Source organism: Carlito syrichta, unplaced genomic scaffold (genome assembly GCF_000164805.1).
Source record: "Carlito syrichta isolate Samal-C Ts95f unplaced genomic scaffold, Tarsius_syrichta-2.0.1 Scaffold303157, whole genome shotgun sequence".
In the NCBI taxonomy this organism is placed as follows: Eukaryota; Metazoa; Chordata; class Mammalia; order Primates; family Tarsiidae; genus Carlito; species Carlito syrichta.
In genome coordinates, this window is record NW_007247253.1 from 50,312 (window position 1) to 78,249 (window position 27,938).

A 27,938-nucleotide genomic window follows, 5' to 3' on the forward strand; every position below is an offset into this window, starting at 1 on the left:
TCCTGGGATTACAAGTGTGAGCTACCACCCCACGCAGCCAGATTTGCTCCTTTGGGGCTCCATTCATGCTGAACCTGCCAGTCACGTGCCACATTAGAGCAGTGCCGAGGAGCGTACCTTGAGGGGCTGAGCCTGTCAGCCTCCCCAGCCAGCCTTCCCTGCCCTCGCGGCCTCTGCCTTCTGGGGCACACAGCTTCCTTCCTTCTTCCTCTCCCTGCTTTTCTCTGGGGGCTCAGGAGCATGTGGGGAGGGAGAAGGAAGCCGAGAGGAGTCTCTGGAACCAACCACCAGCCCCTATTCTATCTTGAGCGCCTGTTTTTCTAGGCCACGTTGGAAAAACTGGGGAACCTTCTTCACAGGTGGGGCATGCACTCCCTCAAACTCATCCCTGTATCTGGCAACATGCCCTTGCTGAAGGCTATTGCGGCATCTTCTGGGAGATGCTAACCTGGGATAGAGAGGGGAATCTTACGTTGTACCCCGTTTCCTGACAAGGCTGAGAAAAACGCAGAGAACTCGTTTTTGTAAATTGAGGGTAAAAAAAAATAAGTTTCCATTTCAACCTGTCTTCACTCTGGTCCCCTATAGAAAAGAATCATAGTAAGACAGGTGTGACACTATGGGTGTGACCCTACAGCTGTGCCTGGTTCTTCAAGCACCCTTCCTTCCTTCCATATTTGTTCTGCCTGCAGTGTCTGGCTCCGGCTGGCTCTGGTGTGCTCCAGACGACTTTAGTTAATAGGAACTGTGTTTGCATTCTATTTTCTGCGACCGTGCTGCACTGTCCTGTCCTGTTGATTAATAGACTTTATTAGGACATTCTCATCATATTACATTTTTCATATCTGAGATGAGGTATGAGAATGGACTCAATTAGGAGATGTTTGATGCTTGGAATTCTTACTGTAGGAACTGAGCAGGTGAGGCAGCAAAGCTGAGGAGTTTAACCCAGTGGATGTGTTCTCAAGTCATTCACAACTTTTCATGCATTCATTCATTCATGAAACAAGCATTGACTAAGTGCCTCCTGCGAGCCAGGGTGGAATTAAAATGGGGTTGTGTTTTGAATTCTTTCAACCAAACGTAAAGAAGAAAGTATCAGCTCCCATCAATGCCCCGAAGGAGATGAATTTATGGTATTATTTTTCCTGGAGTTTTTTTTTTTTTTTTTTGAGTTGGAATCTCACTCTCACCCAGACTGGAGTGCAGTGGCCGCTCCCGGCCACCGCAGCCTCGACCTGCTGGGCTCCGGCGATCCTTCCACTTCAGCCTTCCAAGTAGCTGGAACTACAGGCACGCGCTACCACGCCCGGCTCATTTTTGATTTTATTGTAGAGATGTGGTCTCGCCAAGTTGCCCAGGCGGGTCTCGAACCCGCGGGCTCAGGCAATTTTCCTGGAGTTTTTAACCAGTAAGATGGAGTCATGGTGAAAGAGGCAGTGGCCTGTGGCTTCTGGTTCTGAACCAGTGAGTCATCGTTCTCCTTGGCAGTATCTCTAACTGCAGTGACACTCCACTTCCAGGCTGCCGCAAACGCATGTCCCAAACCCAAGAGCGTTTCTCCCCGCCGCCCTGCGTAATTTTGGATGGGTCATCTGCTCTAGATCTCAGCCAACGGACACACTTCAAAGGAGAGAAGAGAACGTCGCAGGGGGCGGGGAGTGGGCAGTCTTCAGTTTCATTAACAGCATGGTGGAAGCCTGTAAATTCGTGTCTTTTGCATCCCGGCTAGTAAGGTCAGCGCCTTCCTAGTGTTCGCGGAACAACTGTATTTTTCTGTTACAAAAGAGAGTTGCCAAATATTTGCATTTTTTCTTCTTTTTTTTGAGTTGGGGTCTCGCTCTGTTGCCCAGACTGGAGTGCAATGGCACGATCATGGCTCACCACAGCCTCAACCTCCTGGGCTCAAGTGATCTTTCTACCTCAGCCTCCTGAGTAGCTGGGACTACAGGCGTGCGCTGCCATGCCTGGCTAATTTTTTGATTTTTTTGTAGAGGCGAGGTCTCGCTATGTTGTCCAGGCTGATCTCAAACTCCTGGCTCAGGCAATCCTCCCTCCCCAGCCTCCCAAAGCACTGGGATTACAGGTGTGAGCCACCATGTCCAGCCTACATTTTTACTTTTTAAAGGACTATAATTAAGGACTGTAATATTTTATTAATCATCATTAAGGGTTGTCATTGCTTATTTTTTAATTTTTATTTGTGCTAAAATATTCATAATGTAAAATTTGCCATCTTAACCATGTTTAAGTGTACAGTTCACTAGTGTTGAGTATATTACAGATCTCTAGAACGTTTTCATCTCACAAGACTGATACTCTCGTGCTCCTTAAACAACTCCCCATCGCCCCTCCCCCCGACCTTGAATACCATCCTTCTCTCTATTTCTGAGTCTGACTGCTTTAGATACCCTGTATAAGTGCTGTCTTATACAATATGTATTTTTCTGTGACCGGCTTCTTTCATTTGGCCATAATGTCCTCAAGGTGTATCTACATTGTAGCATGTCAGAATCTCCTGTCTTTCTAAGTCCCATAATCTTTCATCTCATGTGTACACTCTGTTTGACTCGTCGGTTCTCCCATTGATGGACACCTGGGCTGTTTCCACCTCTTGACTGTTGAGAATAAAGCTGCTGTGAGTAGGGCTGTAGAAATATCTCTTCCAACCCCTGCTTTTCACTTTTTTGGGGATCTATACTATATCCAGAAGCAGAATTTCTGGGTCCTGTGGGGGCTTTATGTTTAATTTTTGGAAGAACCTGCATACTGTTTTCCGCAACGGCATTACATTCCCACCAACAGTGCACAGGGGGTCTCATATCTTCACATCCTTGCCAGCACGTGCTATCTCCTGGGTTCTTTCGATAGTAGCCATCCTCATGGGTGTGAGGTGTAATTTATTTTTGTGCAGTCATTTCTATCCTGGGGAAAGTCTGGGTGAGCCGGAATTAAAAATGTAATGCTTTTATAAAGTGGCATAATGTCTAAGACAGACGTCCATGGGCAGAAAGAAGCCATCTGGATGTGAGAGGTAGGCTCGCCTGAACGGAACACGCCTTACTCTGCCTTGAGTTACATCACTTGATCCCATGTGTGTCTCCGTCGCCCCCTCGGTTGCAGGCTTGTTCTGGCTGGTGTAGGAAGTAGAGGCATCCAATTTATGCTTTCAGTTCTCGGCAGTGCCTGCCATGGTGCCAGACACAGGTTAGTGCCTGTGCTGTATGTCAGCCAACGGGTACGACCCCACATGGCACGCTTGTGCCCCGTCCTCTTCAAAGAACGAACTCCACCCACCCACACTCCTCAGTGTGCCTGCCTGGCAAACAGCTTTCCTGCCCCAACTCAAACCTGCCCCCCAGGCCACTCTCCTCGCCCCCAGGCAGATGACTCCTTCTCCAAGGGCCGCCCTGCCACTGTGTGGGTGTCCCCTTGACCGACCGTAACTCTCTTCCTGCATCATGATGGCTGATTTTCCTGATTCACAGTAGAGCTTTGAAGTCCTCCAAGACAGGAACAGTATCTAGATTTTTCTCTGAAGACCCTCACCTCCGTCAGTATTTGTTGGGTAAACAAAGGCAGTCCAAGTGAATGAGTGACCTGCCTCACTGTTAGCAGGTACAAAAACATCTTAGTAGTAACAAAAGTACTAGCTAAAGTATTTTTAAGTGCAAAAGTACATCAGTAGTAACAAAACATCTTTGTTAGATCAGAGAGTCGCTGAATGAATAAGGAATTTGACTTCCAGGAGACACAAGTTCAAGGTCTGTGTTAGCCAAGCCACACTCTAATCCGGACTGACAGAGTTCGGTGGGCCTGTTCTCCTTCTGTCTATTTTCTTCTCATTTCTCCCACTCCTCCTCAAGTCTGCTTCCTCCCAGGAGCTGCCGCGTCCCATCTCTGTCGACACCTCTGTAAACATAGTTGTGTTTCTCTGGTCCGCCAGGACCCTGTCTGCCAGTTCTCTGCTATCCGCAAAAATAGACCAGAATGTTCCTCGGGTGTCTGCACACTCATTTACAAAAGAATCCAGAAATGTGATACTTGTGGCCCCTGCTCCCACATTCTCTGCAATCTGATTGCCGAGGCCTACAGATCTGAAACAGCCCCAGGGCCCATGCCAACCCAACTCGGGGCCCAGGTACTGGGTGCATCCTAGCCCCATGCTAGGCCCTAGGGCGACCGCGATGAAAAGTGTGGACCAGCCCACACACAGCTCTGTGCCAAGTGCCAGGGGGAGCAGAGGAGAGAGGCTTTTTAAACGCTGACAGCTGATGTGCTAACCTAGTGTGAAACGCAGCTGTTCCCACCGGTGCTCCCCTCTCTAATGTCTAACAGGACCCGCTCCTCACCTCCCAATATCCACACGCCTTTGAATTAAAGATGGCGGGCTGCTGGGGGCACCCAGCTGCAGTGCATGTAGATGTGGCTGGGTACCCCCCTCCTGCCCCGGGCATTTCAGAGCCACCCGCTCTGCATCCTGATGTCCTTGCCCGGCACAGGAATGCTTGTGTGCTGCTCCGTCCCTGAGTTCACCACTGTCCGGGCTCCGGGGTGACATCCAACATGAGACCCTGTGTTCAGGACTTGGGGGGGGGGATTCTGATTGGTCAACCTCAGTGGTGTTTCCTGGGGAACCTCCAATTCACTAGGAAAATGGCTCCTTCCAGAGCATAGAAATTGCCCTATTAGCATTTGGGCTTTTTCTGATGCTGGGGCAGTGGTGTTTTAGTATGCATGTTTTTCATTATTTAAGAGTGGTGCTGGCTATTTCCTTCTTTTACTTTCCTGTCACACCTTGCTTGTCAAAATGGAGCTGTTTGAATTCAAAAACCCTTTGAATGGGGCTTTGGTGTCCAGAGAAGTAGAGGTGACAGGGACTGGGCTGTGAGAGGCGACAGGGACTGGGCTGTGAGAGGCTGCAGGAATGGCTGTGGCTGAGGCCCCAGGTTGAGGCCCCAGGGTTTGTTGTGGCCAAGAGCCCGAGAGAAAGGACTCAGAGGCTCTGAGGGGTGCCATGAAGGCAGGGAGGGGTGGGGGAATGGAATGGGTGAATGGGCAGCACACCCCCAGGGACATCTGCCCCAAGGCCAGATCTGTTTATCCCTTTTCTTACTTTCATCCTGTGCTGACCGCTTCTGAGCCCACAGGGGTCGGTGCCGTGGTTAGAAGAATTCCAAGGTCTGCCAACAAACTGTTCTCTGGGACCAGGCCAGATCGAGGGGTAGACTGGCCTCCCAGGGAGGTCGCCATCTGCGTTGTCCCTTCAGGGCCACCGGCTGCCTCTTGCCCCCTGGGTTTTGAATGCTGAGTGTGGGGACAGAGGTGTCAGGAGGTGACTCGCTGCGCTAGCGAAACTCTACTGTGCTTTTAACTTTATTTTTGCCATTGTTTATCTGGAGACCTTAAAATGCATGGAAATGATAGAAATACAATTATGTTACATAACAACATTAGGACACTGTTCCCTTTTAAGAGCTGTGTTCACTCTATGTTAAAGAAATATCCATCTTTATGATTTAAAAAAAAAAATCATACATTATAGTTTACCAAAAAAATAATACTTGGAGGGCCGAGTGCTGTGGCTCATGCCTATAATCCCAGTACTTTGGGAGGCCAAGGCAGGAGGATTGCTTGGGCCCAGGAGTTTGAGACCAGGCTGTGCAACATAGTGAGGCCTCTTCTCTACAAAAAAGAATAAAAATAAATAAACTGAGCAGATTGTGCATAACTGCAGTCCCAGTTTTTCTGGAGGCTGAGGCAGAAGGATCGCCTGGACCCAGGAAGTCGAGGCTGCAATGAGCTGTAATCATGGCACTGCCCTCCAGCCTGGGCAACAGAGTGAAATGCCCTCCACTCAAAATAAGTAAATAAATAAAATTTAAAAAAATACAGAGACAAGAAACAAAGAACGGGGCTGTGATCCTCATCTCTACAATAAATAAAAAAATCAGCCGGGTGTGGTAGCGCCTGCCTGTAATTCCAGCTACTTGGAAGGCTGAGGCAGAAGGATCACCGGAGGCCAGCAGGTCGAGGCTGCGATGGCCAGGAGCGGCCACTGCACTCCAGTCTGGACGACAGAGTGAGACTCCAACTCAAAAAAAAAAGAGTCCTGAAAGGAAAGAGAGTGGTGGAAGGAAGGAGCGAAGGAAGAGGGAGTGGAGGAAAATGACATGAACAAAATAAAAAAATGTATCCAGCACAGAAAGATACAGTTTACTTTTGAGAGTCAACCAGCTTCTTCAACCACACCAGACTTACTGGCTCAGAATGCAAATATAGAGCGCACTGTGTTTGTTGCACAGTAAACTTGGTGAAGAGTGTTCCTTTTAATGATTAAATGATGTTTTCTCCTTTACTTTTTTCCCCTTTAAAACTTTCTGCTTTGAACACATCACACCTTTCAGAAACTTGACACTAAGCATGACTTTCTTCCCCAGGTCTCCTGTCCTTCTGCAGGGAAGGAGGAGTGCCTTTTTCCTTTTAAATTCTCCAACAGATGCTGGTCCTGGCTCCGGGGCCTTTGGCAAGGGGCCTCCTTCTCTTACTCTGTGTTTTAGCTCCTTTTTTTTTTTTTGCGTTAGAGTCTCATTCTGTCACCCAGTCTGGAGTGTAGTGGCATGCTCATGGCCACCCCAGTGTTGGCCTGCTGGGCTCAGGTGATCCTTCCGCCTCAGCCTTCCAAGTAACCGGAACTACAGGCGCATGCTCATTTTATACCCCCAACTAATTTTTTGATTTATTGTAGAGATGAGGTCTCGCCAAGTTGCCCTGGCTGGTCTCGAACCCGTGGGCTCAGGCAATCCTCTCACCTCTTCTTTGCGAAGTGCCGGGATTACAGGCTTGAGTCACCACGCCCTGCTGCATTTTAGCTCATCTAATGATGAGCACGCAAATGGCGACCTTATGGTATTTTTGTAAAAGAGACAAAAAAGAAAAATAAACAGTGCTATGCTACTTGGAAAAATGTAAGGGTTAGTTAATGGTGGCCGTGACACTTTTCCCTAGCTTTTGGTGCTTCAAGAAAATGAGAAGACGGCTTCTTCTCCTATTTTATTTGTTTGTTTCTCCATTAAACCATTAATCTCCATAAACAAGGCATGTTTTTAGTTACAGATCGACTGGAAAAAAATGCATATGCTAAGCCAGATGGGTGAAATTAACAGTTTCATTAAACTGACTTTGAAATCGCCAGTTTCACAATATCACCAAAGACATCGTGCCTTTGCTTTTGGGCAACAGTTGGAATTCAAAGTTTAATAAATGTGTGAAATGAGCAGTTTTTCCCTAAAATTATTATTTTTTTATTACATTTACTAATGCAGAAAATTGTTTGGATTATTTTGCAGAGAAAATACTGATTGGTAATTGGTAATATTTTGGGAGAGTTTCGAGGTTTTTTTGTTTTGTTTTAATTTTAGAGTCAGAGTCTCACTCTGTTTCACAGGCTGGAGTGCAGTGGTGCCATCATGGGCTCGGGTAGTCCTTCCGCCTCAGCTTTCTAAGTAGCTGGGACTACAGCTACCACCACACCCGGTTAATTTTTTTGATTTTTTTTTTTTTTTTTTGGTAGAGACCAAGGTCTTGCTATGTTGCCCAGGCTGGTCTTCAACACCTGGGCTCAAGCCATCCTCCTGCCTCAGCCTCCCAAAGTGCTAGGATTACAGGCATGAGCCACCACACCCGGCCCAGAATTTAAATATACAACCAAAGGAATGAAGTTCTTTCAACCTGCCTACACGTCCGTCCACCAAGTTTTTTGGGCTAAGGATTTGAATGTTGTGAAGGACTCCCCTTTTGCTCCTCATTCTCCGCAGTCTCAGCTACCTGGGCCCTCCTGCTGATGGTTTCTAGGGTTCCGTGCCCGGGGTCAGCAGGGCAAGTGTCTCATTTGAAGCTTCATTTGTCTTGGAGACTGTTCGCTCCTCTGAGCCTGCAAACCTCAGGTCCTCATCATCTTCGTTAGGCAAAACTCATCATCTTCGTTAGGCATTTGGCAAAGCAGGGGAGGCAGGAATGAATCGCTAACAAATGTTAATGTGGCTTCACTGGCAGTGTGCACAGAGGGGCATCAGAGATGAGCACATATTTAAACGTAGATATCCAAATAAGTAACACCAAATTTGTTTTGCGACTCTGAACGCGGCAGTGCATGCTAACTCGAGTGGAGAAGGTTCCGATTGTGGCCGATGGTTTGGTCAGAGTACTTCTCTCAACTATGCAAGGCAAAAAACCAAAAAGAGATTTCCAAACTTCTGGTGGAAAAGGGTGTTATCATTCAGACATCATTCCAGTAGATGAACAGGGGAAGTGTTCGAGGATATTCACTGCCACGTTGTTGGTTATAGCAAAACTACTGGAAATAACCCAAGAGTATAAAAATAGAGAACTGGTTGGGAAACGGAACAGCTACAGAATGCAATACTATGGAAGCGCTAGAAAGAATGAGCTTCTAACAGTCACTGAGAGATCTTCACAATATGTAGTGAATTTAAAAGAGAGGCTGGAAGCGGTGGCTCATGCCTGTAATCACAGCACTAAGGGAGGCTAAGACAGGAAGATTGCTTGAGCCCACGAGTTTGAGATTTGCCCGGACAATATACCGAGAGTCCATCTCCACAAAAAAATAAAAAAATTAGCCAGGCATGGGGGTGCGTTCCTATAGTCCCGCTTCTTGGGAGGCTGATGTGAAAGGATCACCTGAGGCCAGGACATGGAGGCTGCAGTGAGCCATGACTGTGCCACTACATTCCAGTCTGGGCAACAAAGTAAGACTGACTCAAAAAAAAAAAAGGCCAGGCTCGGTGGCTCAGCCTATAATCTCGGCACTTTGGGAGGTTGAGGCGAGAGGATTCTCTGTGAGCCCATGAGTTCAAGACCAGCCCTGGCAACTTGGGGAGACCTCGTCTCTACAATAAATCAAAAATTAGCCGGGTGTGGTAGTGTAGTAGCGCACGCCGGTAGTTCCAGTTACTTGGAAGGCTGAGGTGGAAGAATTGCCTGAGCCCAGCAGGTCGATGGTGGGGTGGTCGTGAGCATGTCACTATACTCCAGTCTGGGTGACAGAGTCTCCAGCTCAAAAAAATGGTGGGGGGCAACCTCTTTCAGGTCCCCTCCCACGGTGGGAGCTTTTCTGTCTTCTTAATAAATGCTACTTTGAAAAAAAAAAGAGAGAGACAGAGAAAGTTGAGAGTCAAGTCCTATAACAGTAAAATATGCCAATTTTGGACAGAAAGTATATACATATATATATGTAAATTGGTGTGTATATGAATTATTGAATATGCAAAGGAAAAGTCTCAGTGCATACATACCAAGCTTTTTAATAGTTTTTATCTTCACTATTTATTAAGAGGATTTATTAAGAGGACAGAAAAGCTCCCACAGTGGGATGGGACCCGAAGAGATTGCTCTATCTTGACTATTAAAAAAAGATGAGAGGAAAGGGGACTTCTGTTTTTATTTTTATACAAATCTGCATTGTTTGATTTTTTTTTTCCCAACAAACCTTCAGGGAGTGAAAAAAATACAGAAAAAGGAGCAAACGCCGTATGTGCAATAAGGCGATTTTTTTTCAGCGCCTGCCATGCCTTGTGATCAAAGGAGCAAATGCAGACCTGGCGGCGGTTGGACAGGAGGCATTCCAGGAGCCAGTGGACAAGGATGCCTTAAAACCGGGTGGGGGTGGTAGACAGGCCCTTCCCACAGATTGGGATCTGCAGTGCAAGCACAGTGCCACCCTCCCAGGGACACCCAGCTCCCCACAGGGACCAGTACCGGTTCATAAACAGCTTTCACAATTTCATCCTTGGAGCCTCTGATCTTGACCTCCATTTTTAGCATGGACCTCTGTGAGAGAATTGCCCTTAAATAAACCCATCCCAAACCTTCCCATGTTGAAAACTCTTTTTTGTTCGTTCCTGAAGTGCTGCTGAGAGTTACACTCTTGTTGCCTTCTGAGCTTTTTTTAAATAACATTTTAATTTTGGATGGAATGAAAAAAAGCAAGAGACAAATATTGGACAGAACAGTTTTTAGGCAGGTGAAATTTTAATCTGAAATTGACATTTATTGTAACATTTAAGTGGGGGTTATTTACATTTAACTTAAATTTTAACTTCAGTGTAAGCAGTACTTTTACAATCCTTGATCATCTTTTGTAACATAGTCTATAGAATAGTGCCTTGCATGTAATAGAAAGTACACATTCATTGCTGAATTAATAAACAAGAGAGACCAATGATAAAAACAAGCTTTAGAAGACTCTAAACAGTGACATTTAAGGCCATAAAACTTACTCATTTGGGCTTACATGTTGATAGTTTATAGATTTATGCGAGAGTTATGTAAAAGGAAGCATATAGCTTAAAGCAGTTGTGTAAACAGGTTTTTATCCATGGTGGCAAGATGTTTATTGAGACACCTGTTGGCCTGCTTATCAGCAGTAAGTGCAGCAGAGTGACTGTCAAGCACTACTTTTAGTGACCTGCAAAACTGGGCTCAGAACTGGGCTCCGCCTCTGTGACTTTAGACACATTATTCTTCTCCAGGCCTCAGTCTGCTTGTGTAAAAAATGGGGACACTTAAAATAGTACCTGCCATATAAAACTGTACCAATTAAATGACAATTTGCATAAGACACTTAACCCAGGATTTGGCATGTTGTAAGCTCTCAATAAAAGTTGACTCATTCTTTTTTTTATATTTAGAGACCCATGAGAAAAACTGGAGGCAAGAGATGTTAAGAAAGCCTCTAAAAATAAGGTTCTTTTGCTGAACTTTTTAGAGCAGCACCTAGGAACTATTTCTGAGATAAAACATATTCTTATTTAGAGTCTTAGAAGGAAAGGGAAAAAAAATCTCTCTGGAAGCTTCAGTGGTCCTGATTTGGTAGTGAGTTACACTGAGTCAATTACTCTCGAGATCTCTCGGCTACATCCGGCACATCTTTTTCCCAGGGATACTGGGCTGTCATTTAGTGCCAGAGAGAAAACTATTTACAGAATGACACCATGGCATCCCCAAAGGGTTTAATTTGCCTCCCCACAAGGTGATATATTTCAAGGCACCACGGGACCAACCATATCAATAACTCAGGTGCTTTAATTGGCTTTTCCTCTTCTTTCTAAAGCCATGTCTATCCCGTGGTAATTAATTGTATGCATTCTGAATTGTGTTCTTCACAGTCCCAAGGAACCCAGGTGCATCTGTATTAGAAATCGGTGGGAGGATCTTTGAGAAGGCTGTCAAGAGACTCTCCGGCGTTGATGGTCTTCACCAAATTAGCTCTATCGTTCCCTTTCTGATGGATTCAAGCTGCTGTGGATACCATAAAGCATCCTACTACCTCGCAGTCTTGTATGAAACTGGCTTAGCTGTTCCCCGGGACCAGCTGCAGGTAGAGTATTTTTCGGTCCCAGGAACATCGGTCACCTGCGTTATATGTACAGAGTGGTGCATTTGTGCCCCTGGTAGAACTGGGTGTGTTGTGGCTCCTTGGAGCTCTTTAAAAATCTCTACACTCAAGAAAAATATTCTGGGGTGTGTTAAATACAGGATCCTCTCTGCATTCAGTGAGTGGAAGAGGGCACTTTGTCCGTTTCTGGACATGGCCTTGCAGGTATGATTGGTCCATCATCTGAAACACAGCCTGGACAGGGCTTGCCAGAATTCCAGACCTTCAAAAGCAAGTGCCTCTTACCCAATTCTTGTAGCTACCCTGGCTGTGGGACCATTATCCCACATGGCTTTTAGCTAAGTGAAGTCATTTGGACCGCTAAGCAAAGTATTGTTGCATCCAGCAGTCTGCCATCAAAATAAACTCCCAAGCAGACGGTTTCATTTTTGCTTTTGAATCCAAATTTATTATGCAATTCGCCTAACATTTAGAAGCACATTTTCGTAAGTGTATTAGTCAGGGTTCTCCAAAGAAACAGAACCAATGGGATTATATATAGAGAAAGAAATGTCTTATGAAGAATTGGCTCGTGCAGTTATGGAGGCTGAGAAATCCCACGGTCTACTGTCTGCAGGCTAAGGGCCAGGAAAGCCAGTGGTGCGATTCCAATCCGAGTCTGAAGGCCTGAGGAGCAAGGGGGCTGATACTGTAAACTCCAGTCCAGGGGCAGGAAACAAGTGATGTTCCAGCTCAAGCAGGCAGACGGGAAGCCCAAAGAGACCCATTCCTTCTTCCTCTGCCTTCTGATCCTAGTTAGGGCCTCAAGGGACTGGAGGAGGCCCACCTACATTAGAGAAGGCCATCCACTTTACTTATTCCCCCAGTTCAGTGCTAAGCTCATCTGGAAACACTCACAGACACACCCAGAATACATGTTTAATCTGGGTGCCTGATGGCACAGCCAAGTTGACGCGTCAAATGAACCATCAAAATAAGTACTACTGAATGCTCCCTGATTACTTTCAGTTTTCAGATTTTGCAGTATGATTATTTATCCTTGGTCTGGCAAGACACAGACTGTGTAGACGTGCCCAAGTGGCTTCATGGGCCTTTTCAGTGATGCATTTGTATGCCTCTGGTTTACAGACACTCCTGAAGCATGCCATGTTTTCCTGAGTCCCTGAAGCAGTCCCCTTGAAAGTGGAAGAGTTGGAACAGAGCCCTGTCTCTGCCACCAAGTGGCTGGTTGACCATAGACAAATGATTTTCTGTTTCTGGACCCTTATTTTCTCAAATATGAAATGTGGTAGTTGGACCAGTCAATCTCCAAAGACACTTCTTCCTGCACTAACTTCCTAAGAGTGTGAGGTTGGGACATGGACCCTCTATTCAGATCATGTGCCATAGATGATGTAGCCAAAGCTGACCAGGGATCCTTAGAATGGTTGACTGCTACACAAAAGATGCTATGAGAGGAGTCAGGAAGGGTCCTCGTTTTTACCAAGAAGAGGTACAAGTCAGGGCATCTTAAGCTATTAGACACGAGGAAGGACAGATAGCTGGGAATTTGTAAACCATTAGGAAGCTGGATTGGATTTTTTCCTAAAGATTTTGTTAAGGCAAGTTGACATAGTTTTGAAACAGCTAGGATTCTCTATAGGAACTGGGCTAGATGATCTTTCAGTGTAAGGATTCGATGACTGTGTCTACGATCCACTGAACACTTTGTCGATTTCTTTCTTACAGGGCATGTTGTATAGTTTGGTTGGAGGTCAGGGCAGTGAGAGGCTGTCTTCAATGAATCTTGGGTACAAACACTACCAGGGTATTGACAACTACCCACTGGACTGGGAACTGTCATATGCCTACTACAGCAACATTGCCACGAAGACACCACTTGACCAGCACACACTCCAAGGAGACCAGGTACGGGAGAGAGAAAGGGACGGGAATGGTCACCACCCGGCTTTCCGGGGCTTCCTGAACAACTGTATGAAGTGCCTGCACTTGTGACTGAGTCATTGACCTTCAGAGGATGAACACAGTCAGACGGAGAGAAAAGCTCTCGTTCACTCTCCAATTCATACTTCCCGACTGTGTTTTCGGGCTGAATACGGGCACAGTCCCACCTCTATGCAATGAAGAACTTTTTATTAGTGAGAGGATGGGTATGTGAAGAGTAGATTTGGCCTTGGACAGGTTATGTTTTTGTAAAACATGTGTACCAGAAACACAGGCAGCTTATCTTTGTTCCAAGACCATGTAAGATGGTGGGGTCTGGAGGTGTTAGAGTCCAACTGAGTAGAGGCAGTAAGTCCTGAGGGCTCCTAGCAAGGCATAATGAGCAAGCAGGGTCTACACCATCTAGAAACAAGCCTCACACCCAGCTGTGTTCCCACCGCGGGGTGCTTGGGAATGTCTGGTCCCATCTCACGAGCCTTGCTAGCCCAGTGCTCCCAGGTGACTGACTGCTGCAAGTGATGTTTGAAGACTCCGCCCTATCCCGGAGTGTGGACTAGATGAGGGGCACTGACTCCAGCCCCTGATTCTGCAAGTCATCAAAGCTTACTGACTCATCGGGCAAAGAAATCACTGACTCACATCTGCCAAAAACCCATAATGTGTTACGTTAGACCAGCTGATGGTTTGTTTCCAGACAGGGCATTGCTAAAGGTGATAGTGTAAAAGTAAACAGAAAATTGTCATTTGGTAATACAGATCAGCATCTGATGGTAGTGGACTATGAAGTGGTTGGCTTCTTATAATTTTTTTTTTAATGTATGTTTTTCTTTTGAGTTGGATTCTCACTCTATTGCCCAGGCGGGAATGCAGTGGTACAATCATGTCTCACCACAAGCCTCGATCTCGTGGGCTCAGGCAATCCTTCTGCCTCAGCCTCCTAAGTAGTTGGAGCTACAAGCACGCACCACTACACCTGGTTAATTTTGTTTGTTTGTTTGTTTGGAGAGACGAGGTCTCACTATGTTGCCCATGGTCTCATAAGTAATTATCCCTCCTCAGCCTCCCAAAATGCTGGGATTACAGGCATGAGCCACTGCACCTTGCTGCGGATGTAGCTTTCTACATCTTCTTTCTCCAGGAATGACTTAAGACATCCTTCATGGTCATAGTGCTCAGAGTGTTTAGCTGAGAAGTGCAAATAGTCAGCATTTTTTTTCCAGTAAAGGATGCATAGTTAACGTTTTAGGCTTTACCTGTACAGTCCCTGTTGCAGCAACTCAACTCTGCCATGGACAATGCCTAAAGGAGCGGGGTAGCTGAGCCACAGACAGCATGTAGCTGTGACTGCGTGGCCAGCGGTGGCCCTGGTCCATGCTGTAAACTTTTGATTCCCCCCTGCTTGGCAAGCAGGCCCGAGAGATGGGCCTGGTTGGGTCAGAATTGTTGAATCTTGGGCTGAGTGGCTAATTGGGACCTGGACCCTGAGTCCCAGCTCTGTTCCTGGGCTGGGACTCGGGGTCTCAGAAACCCACAGTGAGGAAAATTCATACCCTCATGGTCAGGAATGATTGGTTTCTGGAAAAGAAATCTACGATGGCCACCATATGATTATGAAATAAATGACTCAGGCCAGGTGTGGGGGCTCACACCTGTAATCCCAGCACTTAAGCAGGCTGAGGCAGGAGGACCGCTTCAGCCCAGGAGTTCGAGACCAGCCTGGGCAACAAAGTGAGACCTTGTCTCTACAAAAACTCAAAAAATTAGCTGGGCATGTTGGCATATGCCTGTGGTCTGAGCTATTCAGGAGGCTGAGGCAGAAGGATCACCTGAGCCTGCCCATGAGGTCGAGGCTGTGGTGAGCCGTGATTGTGCCACTGCACTCCAGCCTGGGTAGTGAGACCTTGACTTAAAAAAAAAAAGGAAAGAAAGAAAGAAATGATTGAAAGATACGTGCTATCAGTGAATGTTAAACATGGGTCAAGCTATAAAATACCAAAAGGCTATCTATATAGAAATGCCAATTCCTTTAGATAATCATGATTCTTTCTGAATATCGTTATACACTCTTATAATTTGTACATGTCTTTTCTCAGTGTATATAAGCTACATGCAAAATTTTACCTCAACTTGTTAATTATAAGATTTTTTTTAACAAAAAGAATTGTTCTGGGGAAAAAAAAAACATTTGCACAAAATCAAGTCCTAAAATAATATTACTGTTGTTTTTCTACTAGACCTGGATGTGTTCATAATGCCCTACATGTATATATTATACTTTTAAGAATTCAAATTCAGCATAAATTAGCAACGGGAAATGGTATGTTGCTAACAAGCTCCTTTTCTTTTGAAGATTTGGCATATGAAATGTTATGATTATGAAGGGAAGTGTTTAATTGGTCAGAACTAGAGGAGATGAACAGAAAACATCCCTCTTGCAGCTGAAAAGTCGCCTGATTAAGAATCACAGGAATTATATAGTTAGGGAAGTTGGGTTGTAGCTCATTTTCTTAAGAATGTGTAATTAATGGCTTCTGGAGAATTTAAACAGGTGTCATATGTTGATTTAAATGTCTCTTTGTCGAGAAATCTATTAATTCACCAGAATAACGTAGCAAATGAAGAGGCAGAGAAAGCCAGACCTTTAATTAACGAACCAAGGATCCGTCCATAACCCCTTGCTCGAATCTTGTTTCATTTTCTCTTTTATGTAAGTCATGGCTCATGTCACCGCATCCTCTTTGTTGGCAGTCACCCTCCACAACACGTCTTTATGATTTGGTAGGACTCGGCTTCGGGTCACAAAGAGAGAAGACAGAAAGTGTTTCCGTCTGGTTTTGTGACTCAGTCGCCAATGACTGATCCTCTCATTCTGCCCCCTCCCAGGCAGTCTGTCTTCCTCAAGGCTTGGCTCGCAGGCCTCTGTTCTCCTCCTGGTCCACCTTCTGGGAGGGGGTCGGGGATCTCACCCTCACCCCTGGCTTCAGCGGCCTTCCGCGTACTCACGATACTCAGACCCTGGTCTCCGTCTGAGGTCTTTCTTCCAAATCCCCATCCGCAATGGGGACAACCTGCAAGGAGAAGTAATCTCCTCTTCTGCTTCCCTGTAGACACCTCAGCTGATGGTACCGTCAGCCATGCTGGAAACTGGGCGTTGACTTTGATTCCTCCTCATCCATCAGTTAACCCCCGACAGCTATCCAAGTCAATTTCTTTCTCCCCCCATCTTTACCTCCTCCCCTGCCACTGCTGAAGTCTGTCATTTGTCATCTCTCCCCTCAGCTGCTGCAACAGCCAGTAGCTGAATTGTATCCCCTCAAAATTCATATGTTGAGGTTCCCACCCCCAATACCTCAGAATGTGACCATCCATGGAAAGAAGGTATCTAAATAGGTGATGAGTTAAAGTGAGACGGTTGGGTATGGCCCTAATCCCATTGGACTGGTGTCCTTATAAGAAATTATGACTGGGTGTGGTGGCTTGCACCTGTGATCTCAGCACTTTGGGAGGCTGAGGTGGGAGAATTGCTTGAGCCAGGAGTTTGAGACCAGCCTGGGCAAAATAGGGAGACCTCATCTCTACCAAAAAAAAAATTAACCAGATGTGATAGCACACATCTGAGGTCACAGCTGCTCGGGAGGCTGAGGTGGAAGGATCGTGTGAGCCCAGGAGGTCGAGGCTGCAGTGAGCCATGATTGTGCCACTGCATCCTAGCCTGGACAATAGAGTGAGACCTCAACTCAAAAAAAGAAGAGGAAATTAGGACACAGCACAGAAGGACAATGGCACATGAAGATGGCCATCTGCAAGTCAAGGAGAGAGATCTCAGAGGAAGCAATCCTTCTGACACCTTGACCTTGAACTTCCAGCCTCTGGGACTGTTGTTAAGTCACCCGGGCTTTGGAATTTTGCTATGGCAGCCCTAGCAGACTCAGACCCCTCCTCACTGGTCTTTCTGTCACCAGCCTCGTCCCTTCCCATTCTCTTCTCACCGAGGCTAAGGGGACTACACATCAAATTGCCTGGGGGCTTGCAGAATGCCTCATGCATGTCCCACCGCAGAGGCTCTCTGGGGGTGACCAGCATGGCGCCCAGGCATAGCCCTGCAATATGCAAATACGCATATGCATGTATATGTCTGTTTTAAAGACTCCTCAGAAGACTGTTCTGTACTACCGGGAAGAACAAGGCCAGCTCATTGCACACCATGGGAGGCACTCCTCAATCTGGTTTCTTTCTACCTCTACCAGCCAAACGTGCAACCCCAAACTTTGGCCCACACCATGCTGTTTATGCCCCCTGGCCTTGACTTTCTCCTCACTGTTTGCTTTCTCCACGCACACTCCTCTTTTCCCACAGGAGACCCCTACTTTCACTCTTGCTCAGGCATCACCTCCTCTGGAAGCCTCCCTGGGTGTCTCCTTGCTGCACCCTGATGCACCCAGGCACACCTCTGCAGTTGCTCCTTTGCTGTGAACTCCCCTAGGCAGGAGTTTTGTCCATCGGTGACCCCAGCACCAAGCACAGTGCTCGGCGTGTTGTTGGCTCACGGTGTTGACGGAATGATGGATAGGAATGGATAGGAAATGCATTTGGCCTTCATCCTGCGAAGAACGTAGTGTGGCTGCAATGTCTTGTGGACACTGGTGTTTTCCTCCCTTCCTCTCTCCATCCGCCTCCTTCTTTCCTCCCTCCCTTCCTTCTTTCCTTCGTTACTTTCTTTTTGAGTCAGGGCCCCGCTCTGTTGCCCAAGCTGGAGTACAGTGGCATGATCATGACTCACCTCGGTCTCAACCTCCCGGGCTCAGGCGGTCCCCCAGCCTCCCTGGTAGCTGGGATCACAGGCCCCCACTACATCCAGCTAATTTTTTTGAGATGAGGTCTTGCTATGCTGCCCAGGCTGTCTTGAACTCCTGGGCTCAAGCAATCCTCTTGCCTCGGCCTCTAAAAGTACTGGGACTACAGGCGTGAGCCACCGTGCCAAGCCAGCCGATGCTTTTCTGGGACCCGTGTTGCGTGGTTGGCAGTAGGACCCCGAGCCCGTGCCTTCAGACCCCGCCCTCTTGTGTGCAGCACTGCCTTTGTGGGTGGCATCCACCTGCAGGGAGTCGTGGGCATTTGCATCCCTGTCTCTCACTATTGCAGCTGGTATTCCCCATTCCTCCTTTCGAATCCTAAAGTCCCCAGAGCGTTACATTTCTGCAGAGAAAACACACCCCCTCTATTGGGAACCAAACATTACAGCTAATTTTAAACATGCTAAGAGGCAGGTTCCCCCTGGCAGTTCTGACGGACTCTGAGGAAGGTAGTGGAGGTGGAGACGGAATTCCCCAGGCCTCTGGCTGGGCCTGCCGCCGCGTTCCCAGGGGTGCCGGCAGCTCTGCCATATTTCACAGCTTCAGGGAAGGCAGATGCTTCTGGAAAACGCAGGGCTGATGCTGAGAGGCTTTGCTCCTAGAGTCTTTGTCATCCTTTCTCCATACCCCCTTTCCTTCCTTCCTCTTTCTACCTCTCTTGCCCTGTCCCTCTCTCCCTCTCCTCTTCTTTCTCTTCCTCTCTTCCCTCTCTTCCTCATCCTCTCTCCCCAGCCCCATTCTCTTTCTTTCCTTCTTCCTTTTTTTTTTTTTGAGTCGGGGTCTCACTCTGTTGCCCAGACTGGAGTGCAGTGGCATGGTCATGGCTCACCACTGCCTTGACTTCCTGGGCTAAGCGATCCTTCCACCTTAGCCTCCTGAGCAGCTGGGGCGACAGAGGTGAGTACCACCATGCCCAGCTAACTTCTTGATTTTTCTTTGTAGAGACGACTCACTCTGCTGTCCAGGCTGGTCTTGAACTCCCAGACTCTAGCAGTCCTCCTGCTGTGGCCTCCCAAAGTGCTGGGATGACAGGCATGAGCCGCTGTGCGCAGCCTCTCTCCCTCACTTCCTCTTCCCCTTTTTCTCTCTTCCCTCTCTCCCTCTGGCGGTCTTCTTCCTCCTTCTCTCCTTTTCCTTCTGTCCCCTTCTCCGCCCCCCTTCTCTCATCTCCTCTCTTCCTTTCTCTATCTCCATTTCTCTTTTCTTTCCCTGCCCTACCCCTTCTTGAAATCAGTCGCAGGCACAGACAGCAGGTCTGATGTGGACCTGGCCCTCTGTCGCCCGCAGGCATGTTGATGCAGCCGTCTCTGCGGCTTGGTCCTGGGCGGTCAGAGGATCTCAGCGTCTCCAGATCTTGGGCCTCCTGGGACCAGGCCGGCAGGTTTTAGCCCTGCACTGTAAGACAGGAACTTCTGAGCTGCTCATTCCAGAAATGTTGAATTTATAAAACAGCCACAAAAGAGCCCCCCCAAAAGCCATGGAAGATCCCAGAACTGGTCAGTCTGGGACTCTCGGATCCTGCCGATATCTGCCAGCTCTGCCTCTACCCCGCCGGCCCCCAGTGTTTTTTCTCTATTCCACAACTTCTTCCTGGCTTTCCTGGTCACAAATTGTTGTTTGAATGAATGAACAACTGGATGATGTTCCTTTTAAAGGCCATGCTTAAGGCCGGGTGCAGTGACTCACTGCCTGTAATGCCAGCACTCTGGGAGGCTGAGGTGGGAGCCCAAGAGTTCGAGACCAGCCTAGGAAACATAGCGAGACTTTGTCTCTCTACAAAAATCTAAATATTAACCTGATGTGATGGCAAGTATCAAAAGTCCCAGCAAGTCGGGAGGCTGAGGCGGAAGGATGGCCTGAGCATAGGTCAAGGCGGCAGTAATCATGCCACTGCACTCCAGCCTGGGCAACACAGTGATACCCTGACTCCAAAAAAAGGACCTTGAGGGAGTACAGGAGAGCTCTGTCTTTGGAGTCAAGCCAACCTAACTACCAGGGCCACTTTGCTTTCCAGCTGCAAAAACTAGAGGGTCTTTGTGACCTTGAGTTCATGGCTTCACCTTCTGAGGCTCAGTTTCTTTGCCTATGCATTGAAGACAGTGATACTTGGGTCGCAGCCTTGTGGTGAGGATTAATTGAATAAACATTTGCTAAACACCTGTCATACAGCTGGTTTCATTAAAAAGTTGTGACTCTCATTCTAATTCTGTTGTTTTTGTTTTGTTTTTTTTGAGTTGGGATCTTAGTCTGTTACCCAAACTAAGTGCATTGGCATGATTATGGCTCTCAGCAACCTTGAACCCTAGGTTCAGGTGCTCCTCCTGCCTTGGCCTCCCAAAGTGCTGGGATTACAGGTGTGAGCCACCATGCTTGGTCTCTAATTGTTGCTGTTAGCTAAGTGACCTCCCCAGAGTAGCCATGCAGCAGAAAATGGACACCTACTGGGTTGTGAGCTTAGCACGGTCCCCAAGCCCCAGCTCCCTTGTGCCCCTGAAAGAGACTTCTGGCTTCATGAGGCCACAGCAAGGAGGCAGCTAGGGGATACTCTCAGGAGAGAGCCGCAGACTAGACTTGGTGGCTCCCAGCACTTTTCTTCTTCTTTTTTTTTTTGTTGAAGTCTTACTAAACTCTCTAGATGAACAAAAAATCTCAGCTAAGAATTTCTCATCAGTGGCACGCTCATGGTCACTTCAGTGTCGACCTGCTGGGCTCAGGTGATCCTTCTGCCTCTGCCTTCCAAGTAGCCAGAACTACAGGTGCATGCTACCACGCCTGGCTAATTTTTTTGATTTATTGTAGAAATAAGGTCTCGCCAAGTTGCCCAGGCTGTTCTTGAACCCATGGGCTCAGACAATCCCCTCACCTCGGCCTCCCAAAGTTCTGGGATTACAGGCTTGAGCCCCCGTGCCTGGCCTCACTCTTCTTAACTAACTGACAAAGAGAGTCCGAAGGGAAATCAGGCCTGGTGCGTTGTTCTCAGAAGCGTTTTCCCTAACTAGTCCAGATCCAATTTTTCCGCTATCTGCCTGTGGCTTGCTCTGGGCATCAGAAGCCCTCTCCAACCTCCCCTCCTGGCATTGTGAGATCAACTTCATTTTGTATAAAAAGAGACCGTGAAACAAGGGGACCGGATTTCTAATAAACAGCAAACATTTATACATCAAAACGAATCTTATTTTCTTCAAAGGAGCCAGATACCTGGGAGGCTGTGTGCAAATTCTAAGGATTTTGCGCACTTTCCCTGTGGGTTCATCCTTAGAGCCGCTGGCACATTCTTTCTTGCATCCTCAGAGTTAATGTGCCCTCTTCTTTTCAGGGTAGATTTAATTTTTGAAAATAGCCAAAAGATATTTGAAGCCGAGTCTGTGACATGAAAGGGGTGAGTCGTGCAGGATAGTCATACTGTAGGATCAGAAATAAGGTTATACTTAGAAAATATTGATTTACCTTTTTTTGATGCTGCATGTGTGTAATCTGACTCTGAAATCAGTGGCACAAAGTGGACTTCCAAACAAGCTTGAGCAGTAGAAGTGGGAGTGCTTCCCAAGGCAAAGGCTTTGATAGGCACAAACAGCCGTTCAGATTTAAGAGATGTGAGATGCATTCGTTTCAAAAGAATGTGACCTTATTTTATTGTGGGCACGCCTCGTGTTTCAGTTACTCATATGGTTTTTGCTTAAGCAATTGCTAGTTTAAGAATAATATCATGTCTTTTGCATGCCCATATCATTTGAGTACTTTCTTCCTCCCTCCCCTCCCTCCTTCCTTCCTTCTTTCTTTCCTTTTTTCCTCCCCTCCCTCCTTCCTTCCTACTACTCTCCCTCCTTCCCTTCCTCTCTCCTTCCCTTCCTCTCTCCCTCCCTCCCTCCCTCCCTCTCTCCTTCCTTCCTTGCTTCCCAGGCATATGTTGAAACCATTAGACTAAAAGATGATGAAACACTCAAGGTACAAACCAAAGAAGATGGAGATGTCTTTATGTGGTTGAAGCATGAAGCTATCCGAGGCAATGCAGCAGCTCAGGTAAAAATGCATTCTACTATCTTGGGGAATCTGTCTGCCATGGTAGACCAGGTTATGCCATGGTCTAACCTCCATGACTGAAGACAGTGTGGATTTATTTCTTACTCAGGCTGCATGTCCAGTGGGGGTTAGCAGGGAGCTGTGTTCTTACAGATCCTTAGGAACATGAGCTGACAGAAGTTTCCAGAACCATCGCATCAGGGCCACGGCTATGGTGCCTGACAGAATGGCTCTTGGTGCTTGTACTCAGCAGTGACACAAGCCACTTCTCCCATTTCACTGACCAAGGCAAGTCTCGTGGCCCCTCTTGACTTCAAGAGGGCCAGATTGTAGTCCTGCCACTCACCCCAAAGGAGAGCAAGCCGCAGTATGTATGTGCAGCCCTGAAGTCTGCCATCAGATATTTTGATACATCCATCAGACAGAAAAACAAGAAGCTTCTTGGAGTGCCAGAGAAATTAGATGGACGTCAAGAAGGCAGCCATGGATTCAGCTAGGATAACAATAGCACATCACTTATGGCATTGAGGCCGGCAGGATCAGCCTCGCCTCTTGAGCATCTCTTGTGTGTGGATGGACTTTTAAGAGGTACAAGAAAGCGTGGATGGCTGGGGAAGTGTCCCTGCCTCCCTGCTTTGATTTCACGGGGAAGAGAAGCCCTTGACAGGAGCAGCTTGGGCTGATTGCACTGGGAGGAAGCCTCTTCCCCTAGGAGGGATTTAGCTTTGGCTCAGTGTTCCTGGTGAGCACAGCAGTATCAGGAAGAGCAGCTGGGGCCGCTAAGCAGACAGAAGACCAGAGGTGGGAAAGGAAAGGAAAAAAGAACAGAGTCACAGTCAGGGACACAGCAGACAGTTCAGAGGATCTTTCTTTTTCATTTTTTTAGAGACGAGGTTTTGCTCTGTTTCCTTCTCCAGGCTGGAGTACAGTGGCATGATCATAGCTCACTGTAACCTCGAACTCCTGGATTCAAGTGATCCTTCTACCTCAGCCCCCCGAGTTGCAGGGGCAATAGGTGCATGCCACTACACCTGACTGACTTTTTTATTTTTTGTAGAGACAAGGTCTTGCTCTGTTGCCCAGGCTGGTCTCAAACTCCTAGCCTCAAGAAATCCTCCTGCCTTGGCCTCCCAAAGTGCTGGGATTGCAGGCATGGGCCACCGCGCCTGACCCGAGAGCTTCTTTTTTAACAAGTGTCCATCCCTCTGTAGAGATCCCTACATTTCAAGAGATACTTTCCTGGAAGTTATAAGTATTTGAGGGGAAAGAAGAAGAGAAGGAGATGAGAGGAGAAGCAGAAAGAAGGAAAAACAGAAGAGACTCCAATGGGCTGGAATGTTAGCACACATTCCCCAGCCCCATTCTTGGGCATCTGTCTCTACCTTGCAGTCTGTCCAGTGCAGAAAAAAATTCCAGCATGTAGTTCTGGAGTTGCCGCTGCCACTGGGTACTCCAGAGCTTGCATTGATTTTCCTTCCTTCCTACCTTCAGCAAATCTTGGTTGAGCCGCTTCTGTGAGTTTCTATTGAATTCTGCTGGGTGGAGGTGAGGGAATGGGGCAAAGACAAAGTATATCTTAGGGCTCCTACCTCCCAGGAGCTTCCAGCCTCCAACCACATGGACAGACGATGGGACAGAAGATAAGTGCTGGCCAGCCGTGGTGGTTCACACCTCTAATCCCAGCACTTTGGGAGGTTGAAGCAGGAGGATTCCTCAAGACCAGCCTGGCCAACATAGCGTGACCTTATCACTACAAAAAATAAGAAAATGAGCTGGGTGTGGTGATGCATGCCTGTAGTCCGAGCTACTCTGGAGGTGGAAGAATCACCTGAGCCCAGGAGTCGAGGCTACAGTGAGCCACGATCTATGCCACTGCATTGCAGTCTAGGTGTCAGAATGAGACCCTGACTCAAAAAAAGGGAAAGTGCTATAGAAGGGTGCCCTAATGATCAAGATGTGCAGAGACTCACAGGGCCAAAAAGACAGGCAACACCTCCCAAAGGAGGAGAGAGTTCTGATTGTTGACCAAGTTCCGTGCAGCTCTGACTTTGGGTGCAGTAGACACACACACACACACACATACGCATGCACGCACACACACACACGTGAACCCTTGTGTTAAGGGCTTGTGTTTACACGAGTTCCCATTCAAAGCTCTGGCCTCTAGTTGGGAGAGAACAGATATCTAGCTAACCCCTGGTTCTTTATAAAACTATCAACTAGGTTTATCCTCCCGCCTTCCAAAGTCCTAGCATCACACAGGAAAGTCATTGTTCTCAATTGCTATTGTCTTTAAGCAACGACTGGCCCAGATGCTCTTCTGGGGGCAGCAGGGTGTGGCCAAGAACCCCGAAGCGGCAATCGAGTGGTACGCCAAGGGGGCTCTGGAGACGGAGGATCCCGCTTTAATATATGACTATGCCATTGTGCTGTTCAAGGTAAGAATCACTTAATTTGTGCTGAAATTGTGCAATTCTTATCAGACTTCCCGAGCAGTTTCCTGTGGGCGTGCAGACAAACGGAGTCGACAATTGAAGAAGCTTAGTGTATATTTCTGTCACTCTTGATAGAAAGGGATATTGGCTGAAAAGGCAGAGTCAGAAGCAGCTCCCTGGGCTCATTTTTAATCATTAGCCTTATATTGGGCACCTGGATTCTCATTGCTTTCGCAATGGCTGCGACATTCCAGAGGAGACACCCATATTGTATGGCTTGTCCTGCGACCGCCAACCCCTACAGGCACTCTGAGTTTGCCACCAGACAGAGTTCTCACTGACTTACAGCTTAAACGTAGTGTGCCGTTGGGCCGGATCCCAATAGTCCTGCTGAGGGAAATGAAGATCTTGGCTTGAAGCCAACAAGAGAGGGCTGGGCAGAGCTGAGGAGACAAGGACGGCCATTCAGGTCTCACCTCTGCAACCACCGTGTAGGTCCTTGAAGTCATCTGATCTCGTGGGATGGTGGTAATGACCGCAGATCAAATGAGAGAGTATAACCATTGGGCTTCATGGACTGTAAAATGTTGTGTGCCTTATACCAAATAGGAATGGTGCACACAGGTTGATGGAGCGCCTGTTACCTGCTTGACACGTATTGACACACTTAGTTCTCATAACCAGCTCACAAGGCAAGTACCTCAGTGTGTTAGGATTGCTGCTTTACATTTATGGAGACAAAAGCACAGAGAGGTTTTGTAACTTGCCCTTCCTAGGTCACCCAACTGGTACCTTTCTGACCCAGGACTGGGATCCAGGCAGTCTGACTTCAGTCTGTCTCCTTCATCCTCAAACACGGAGATATCAGTTCCTCAGTCTTGGAAAAGTAAAAATCTTAGGCTTTGGAAGCTCTTGGACCTTTTGTCCATGCCCAAAGAAAGCAACTGCCCCCAAAAGCAAGTGTCTTCCAGTGAGGACGAGTATTCACGTGGCCAGGCTCATTTTCCTGTGGCTTCTCGTGATGAACATCCGTGACTTTTGATACATTTCTGACTCCCCTTATCAAAGCCCGGAAATCTATGGGTTGTTATGGCTTCCAAATCAAGAGCCCACACCTTCTCTTTCTAGTCGTTACATCTACATAGACGATCCGTAGTTGTCTGGGTCTTAGCCATATGCCTATGCATTCACGTGCTTATTCCATAAGTATCCATTCAGGCTGACCCAATGCCAGGCTCTGCTCTGGGCGGAGGAGCATATGGATGGATAAGCCGTGTCTCTGACCTCGGGCTCAGACACTCAGGGGAAGAGAGAGGACCAACAATGATGAGCACAGAAGAGCAGTAGCTGACTACTAGCGTTGGGGCTGGTCATTCTGCACAGACAGAGTCACGAGTCGGACATTGTTTCTGCCCACCAGGATCTCTCAATTCAGAGGGAGAGGCAAATACAGAAATAAATGACCCTGGGGTGACATCATTTTCTCTCAGGGTCTCGTTTTCCACACCTTAAAGATGTTATTTGCTTTGTTTTGCTTCTTAGCGCAGTGGGGGGAGGGGCTCCTGTATTCTAGCTAAGTCATCTCTGGGTGGGATGAAGGAGACCCTTTATCAGCATCTTAGGGAAGATTTTCACCTCTGGCTAGAAGGTTTTCTCAAAGTTACTCCATGTGGAAAAAAAACTTGTGATGAAGATGGGCTTTCCGTATGTAAGAAGAGTAAGGCTGGGTACCATGGCTCACGCCTGTAATCCCAGCACTTTGGGAGACCAAGGTGGGAGGATCACTTGAGCCCAGGAGTTCGAGACCAGCCTAGGCAACACAGCGAGACCTCATCCCTACAAAACATCAAAAAATTAGCCAGGTGTGGTGGCACATGCCTGTAGTCCCAGCTACTTGGGAGGCTGAGACAGAAGGATCACCTGAGCTCAGGAAGTCAAGGCTGTGGTGAGCTGTCTGTGATTGCGCCGCTGCACTCTAGCCTGGGCAACAGAGTGAGACCCTGACTGAAAAACAACACAAAACAAAAATCCTGCCTCCACTTGTCACTTATTACATGACTATATCTGAGTTTCTGAGATGGGAATAATAGCCCCTCAGCAGGGCTGATGTGATGATTAGATGGAGTAGGACAGGGCTTGGCCCATGTTAATTAACCCAGGGATTTAACTAGCACTGCCTCCTTTACTATAGAGCTATGCATTTAAATAGAGCTATGAGCTGTATTTATTGCAAAACTCTTTCTCTCACACTCATGTCACCTGGGATCCAGTCCCTGTGGACTGCTGTGCGAGTCCAGGAGGACCCCATGTGGCACGAGGGGGTGAGAGTCAATAGCCCTGAGTGACAGCTGGCTCTCTTTGCCTGGCATCTTCACTGTCAGACCTGTGCGGAGAGAGACCTCAGGGACCCCTTCCACCCCACTCTTGGACTTACCCTCATTTCCCCCATGGTCCTCCAGACGTCTCAGTGTGGTCCATGGAGTTCCTGTCTTATAATGAGAACCCCAGAGCCTCTGTCTCTGTGATGGATGAACCACCACTTCTGGAAAATCCTGATTTTGTTGGAGGAGCCTTGTTAGTTTCTTGTTAGTTGCATCGGAGTTGCATTAGAGGCAACCGATTCTGCAGGGTCCTAGCTTCTTCACAGCTGGTTCCCAGGTTGAAGGTACAATGTTTCACCCTGGGGACCCCAGCTGGACTGAGGAAGGTTACAAGCAGTGGCCTAATAACTCCTGACTGCCCAACACAGATAAAGTGCTTTGTCTGGCTGGCAAATTAGATAATCCCAGAGGAAAGCAGCCAGGGTGACCAAACTCATTTAACCTTATTCACAGCTGCCCCCGATGTTACCTGTGGGTTGACGGGGATGCATTCACACAGCAGCCACTGCTGGGCTGGCACCTGCAGTTTGTTGCCTCTGCTCTACAAATATAAGCAAAATAATAACAACAACAGTGATAATCATGCAACAGTGCTGCTGAGAGAAATCTTTAAGATTGAGCCAGGCGTGGTAACTCATGCCTGTAATCCCAGCACGTTGGGAGGCCGAGGTAGGAAGATCGCTTGAGCCCAGGAGTTCCAGACCAACCTAGGCAACATAGCAAGAACTTGTCTGTACAAAACATCCAAAAATAGCCGGGCTCGGTGGTTCAGGGTATAATCCTGCACCTTTGGGTGGCTGAGGTGAGTGGATTGCCTGAGCCTGAGGGTTCGAGACCCGCCTGGGCAACTTGGCGAGACCTCATCTCTACAATAAAATCAAAAATTAGC

The 27,938-nt window shown here is 47.5% G+C and overlaps 1 protein-coding gene across 1 annotated transcript in view; it reads left to right on the plus strand.

Annotated features, from left to right (window-relative positions):
- Window positions 1-27,938, plus strand: part of SEL1L3 (SEL1L family member 3) — a 123,559-nt gene that overhangs the window by 50,038 nt on the left and 45,583 nt on the right. The window contains exons 10-13 of the mRNA XM_008057938.2: window positions 11,187-11,398; window positions 13,145-13,324; window positions 22,114-22,233; window positions 24,531-24,671. Coding sequence (XP_008056129.1) covers window positions 11,187-11,398; window positions 13,145-13,324; window positions 22,114-22,233; window positions 24,531-24,671 — 653 coding nt within the window. The remainder of the gene's footprint in view (window positions 1-11,186; window positions 11,399-13,144; window positions 13,325-22,113; window positions 22,234-24,530; window positions 24,672-27,938) is intronic.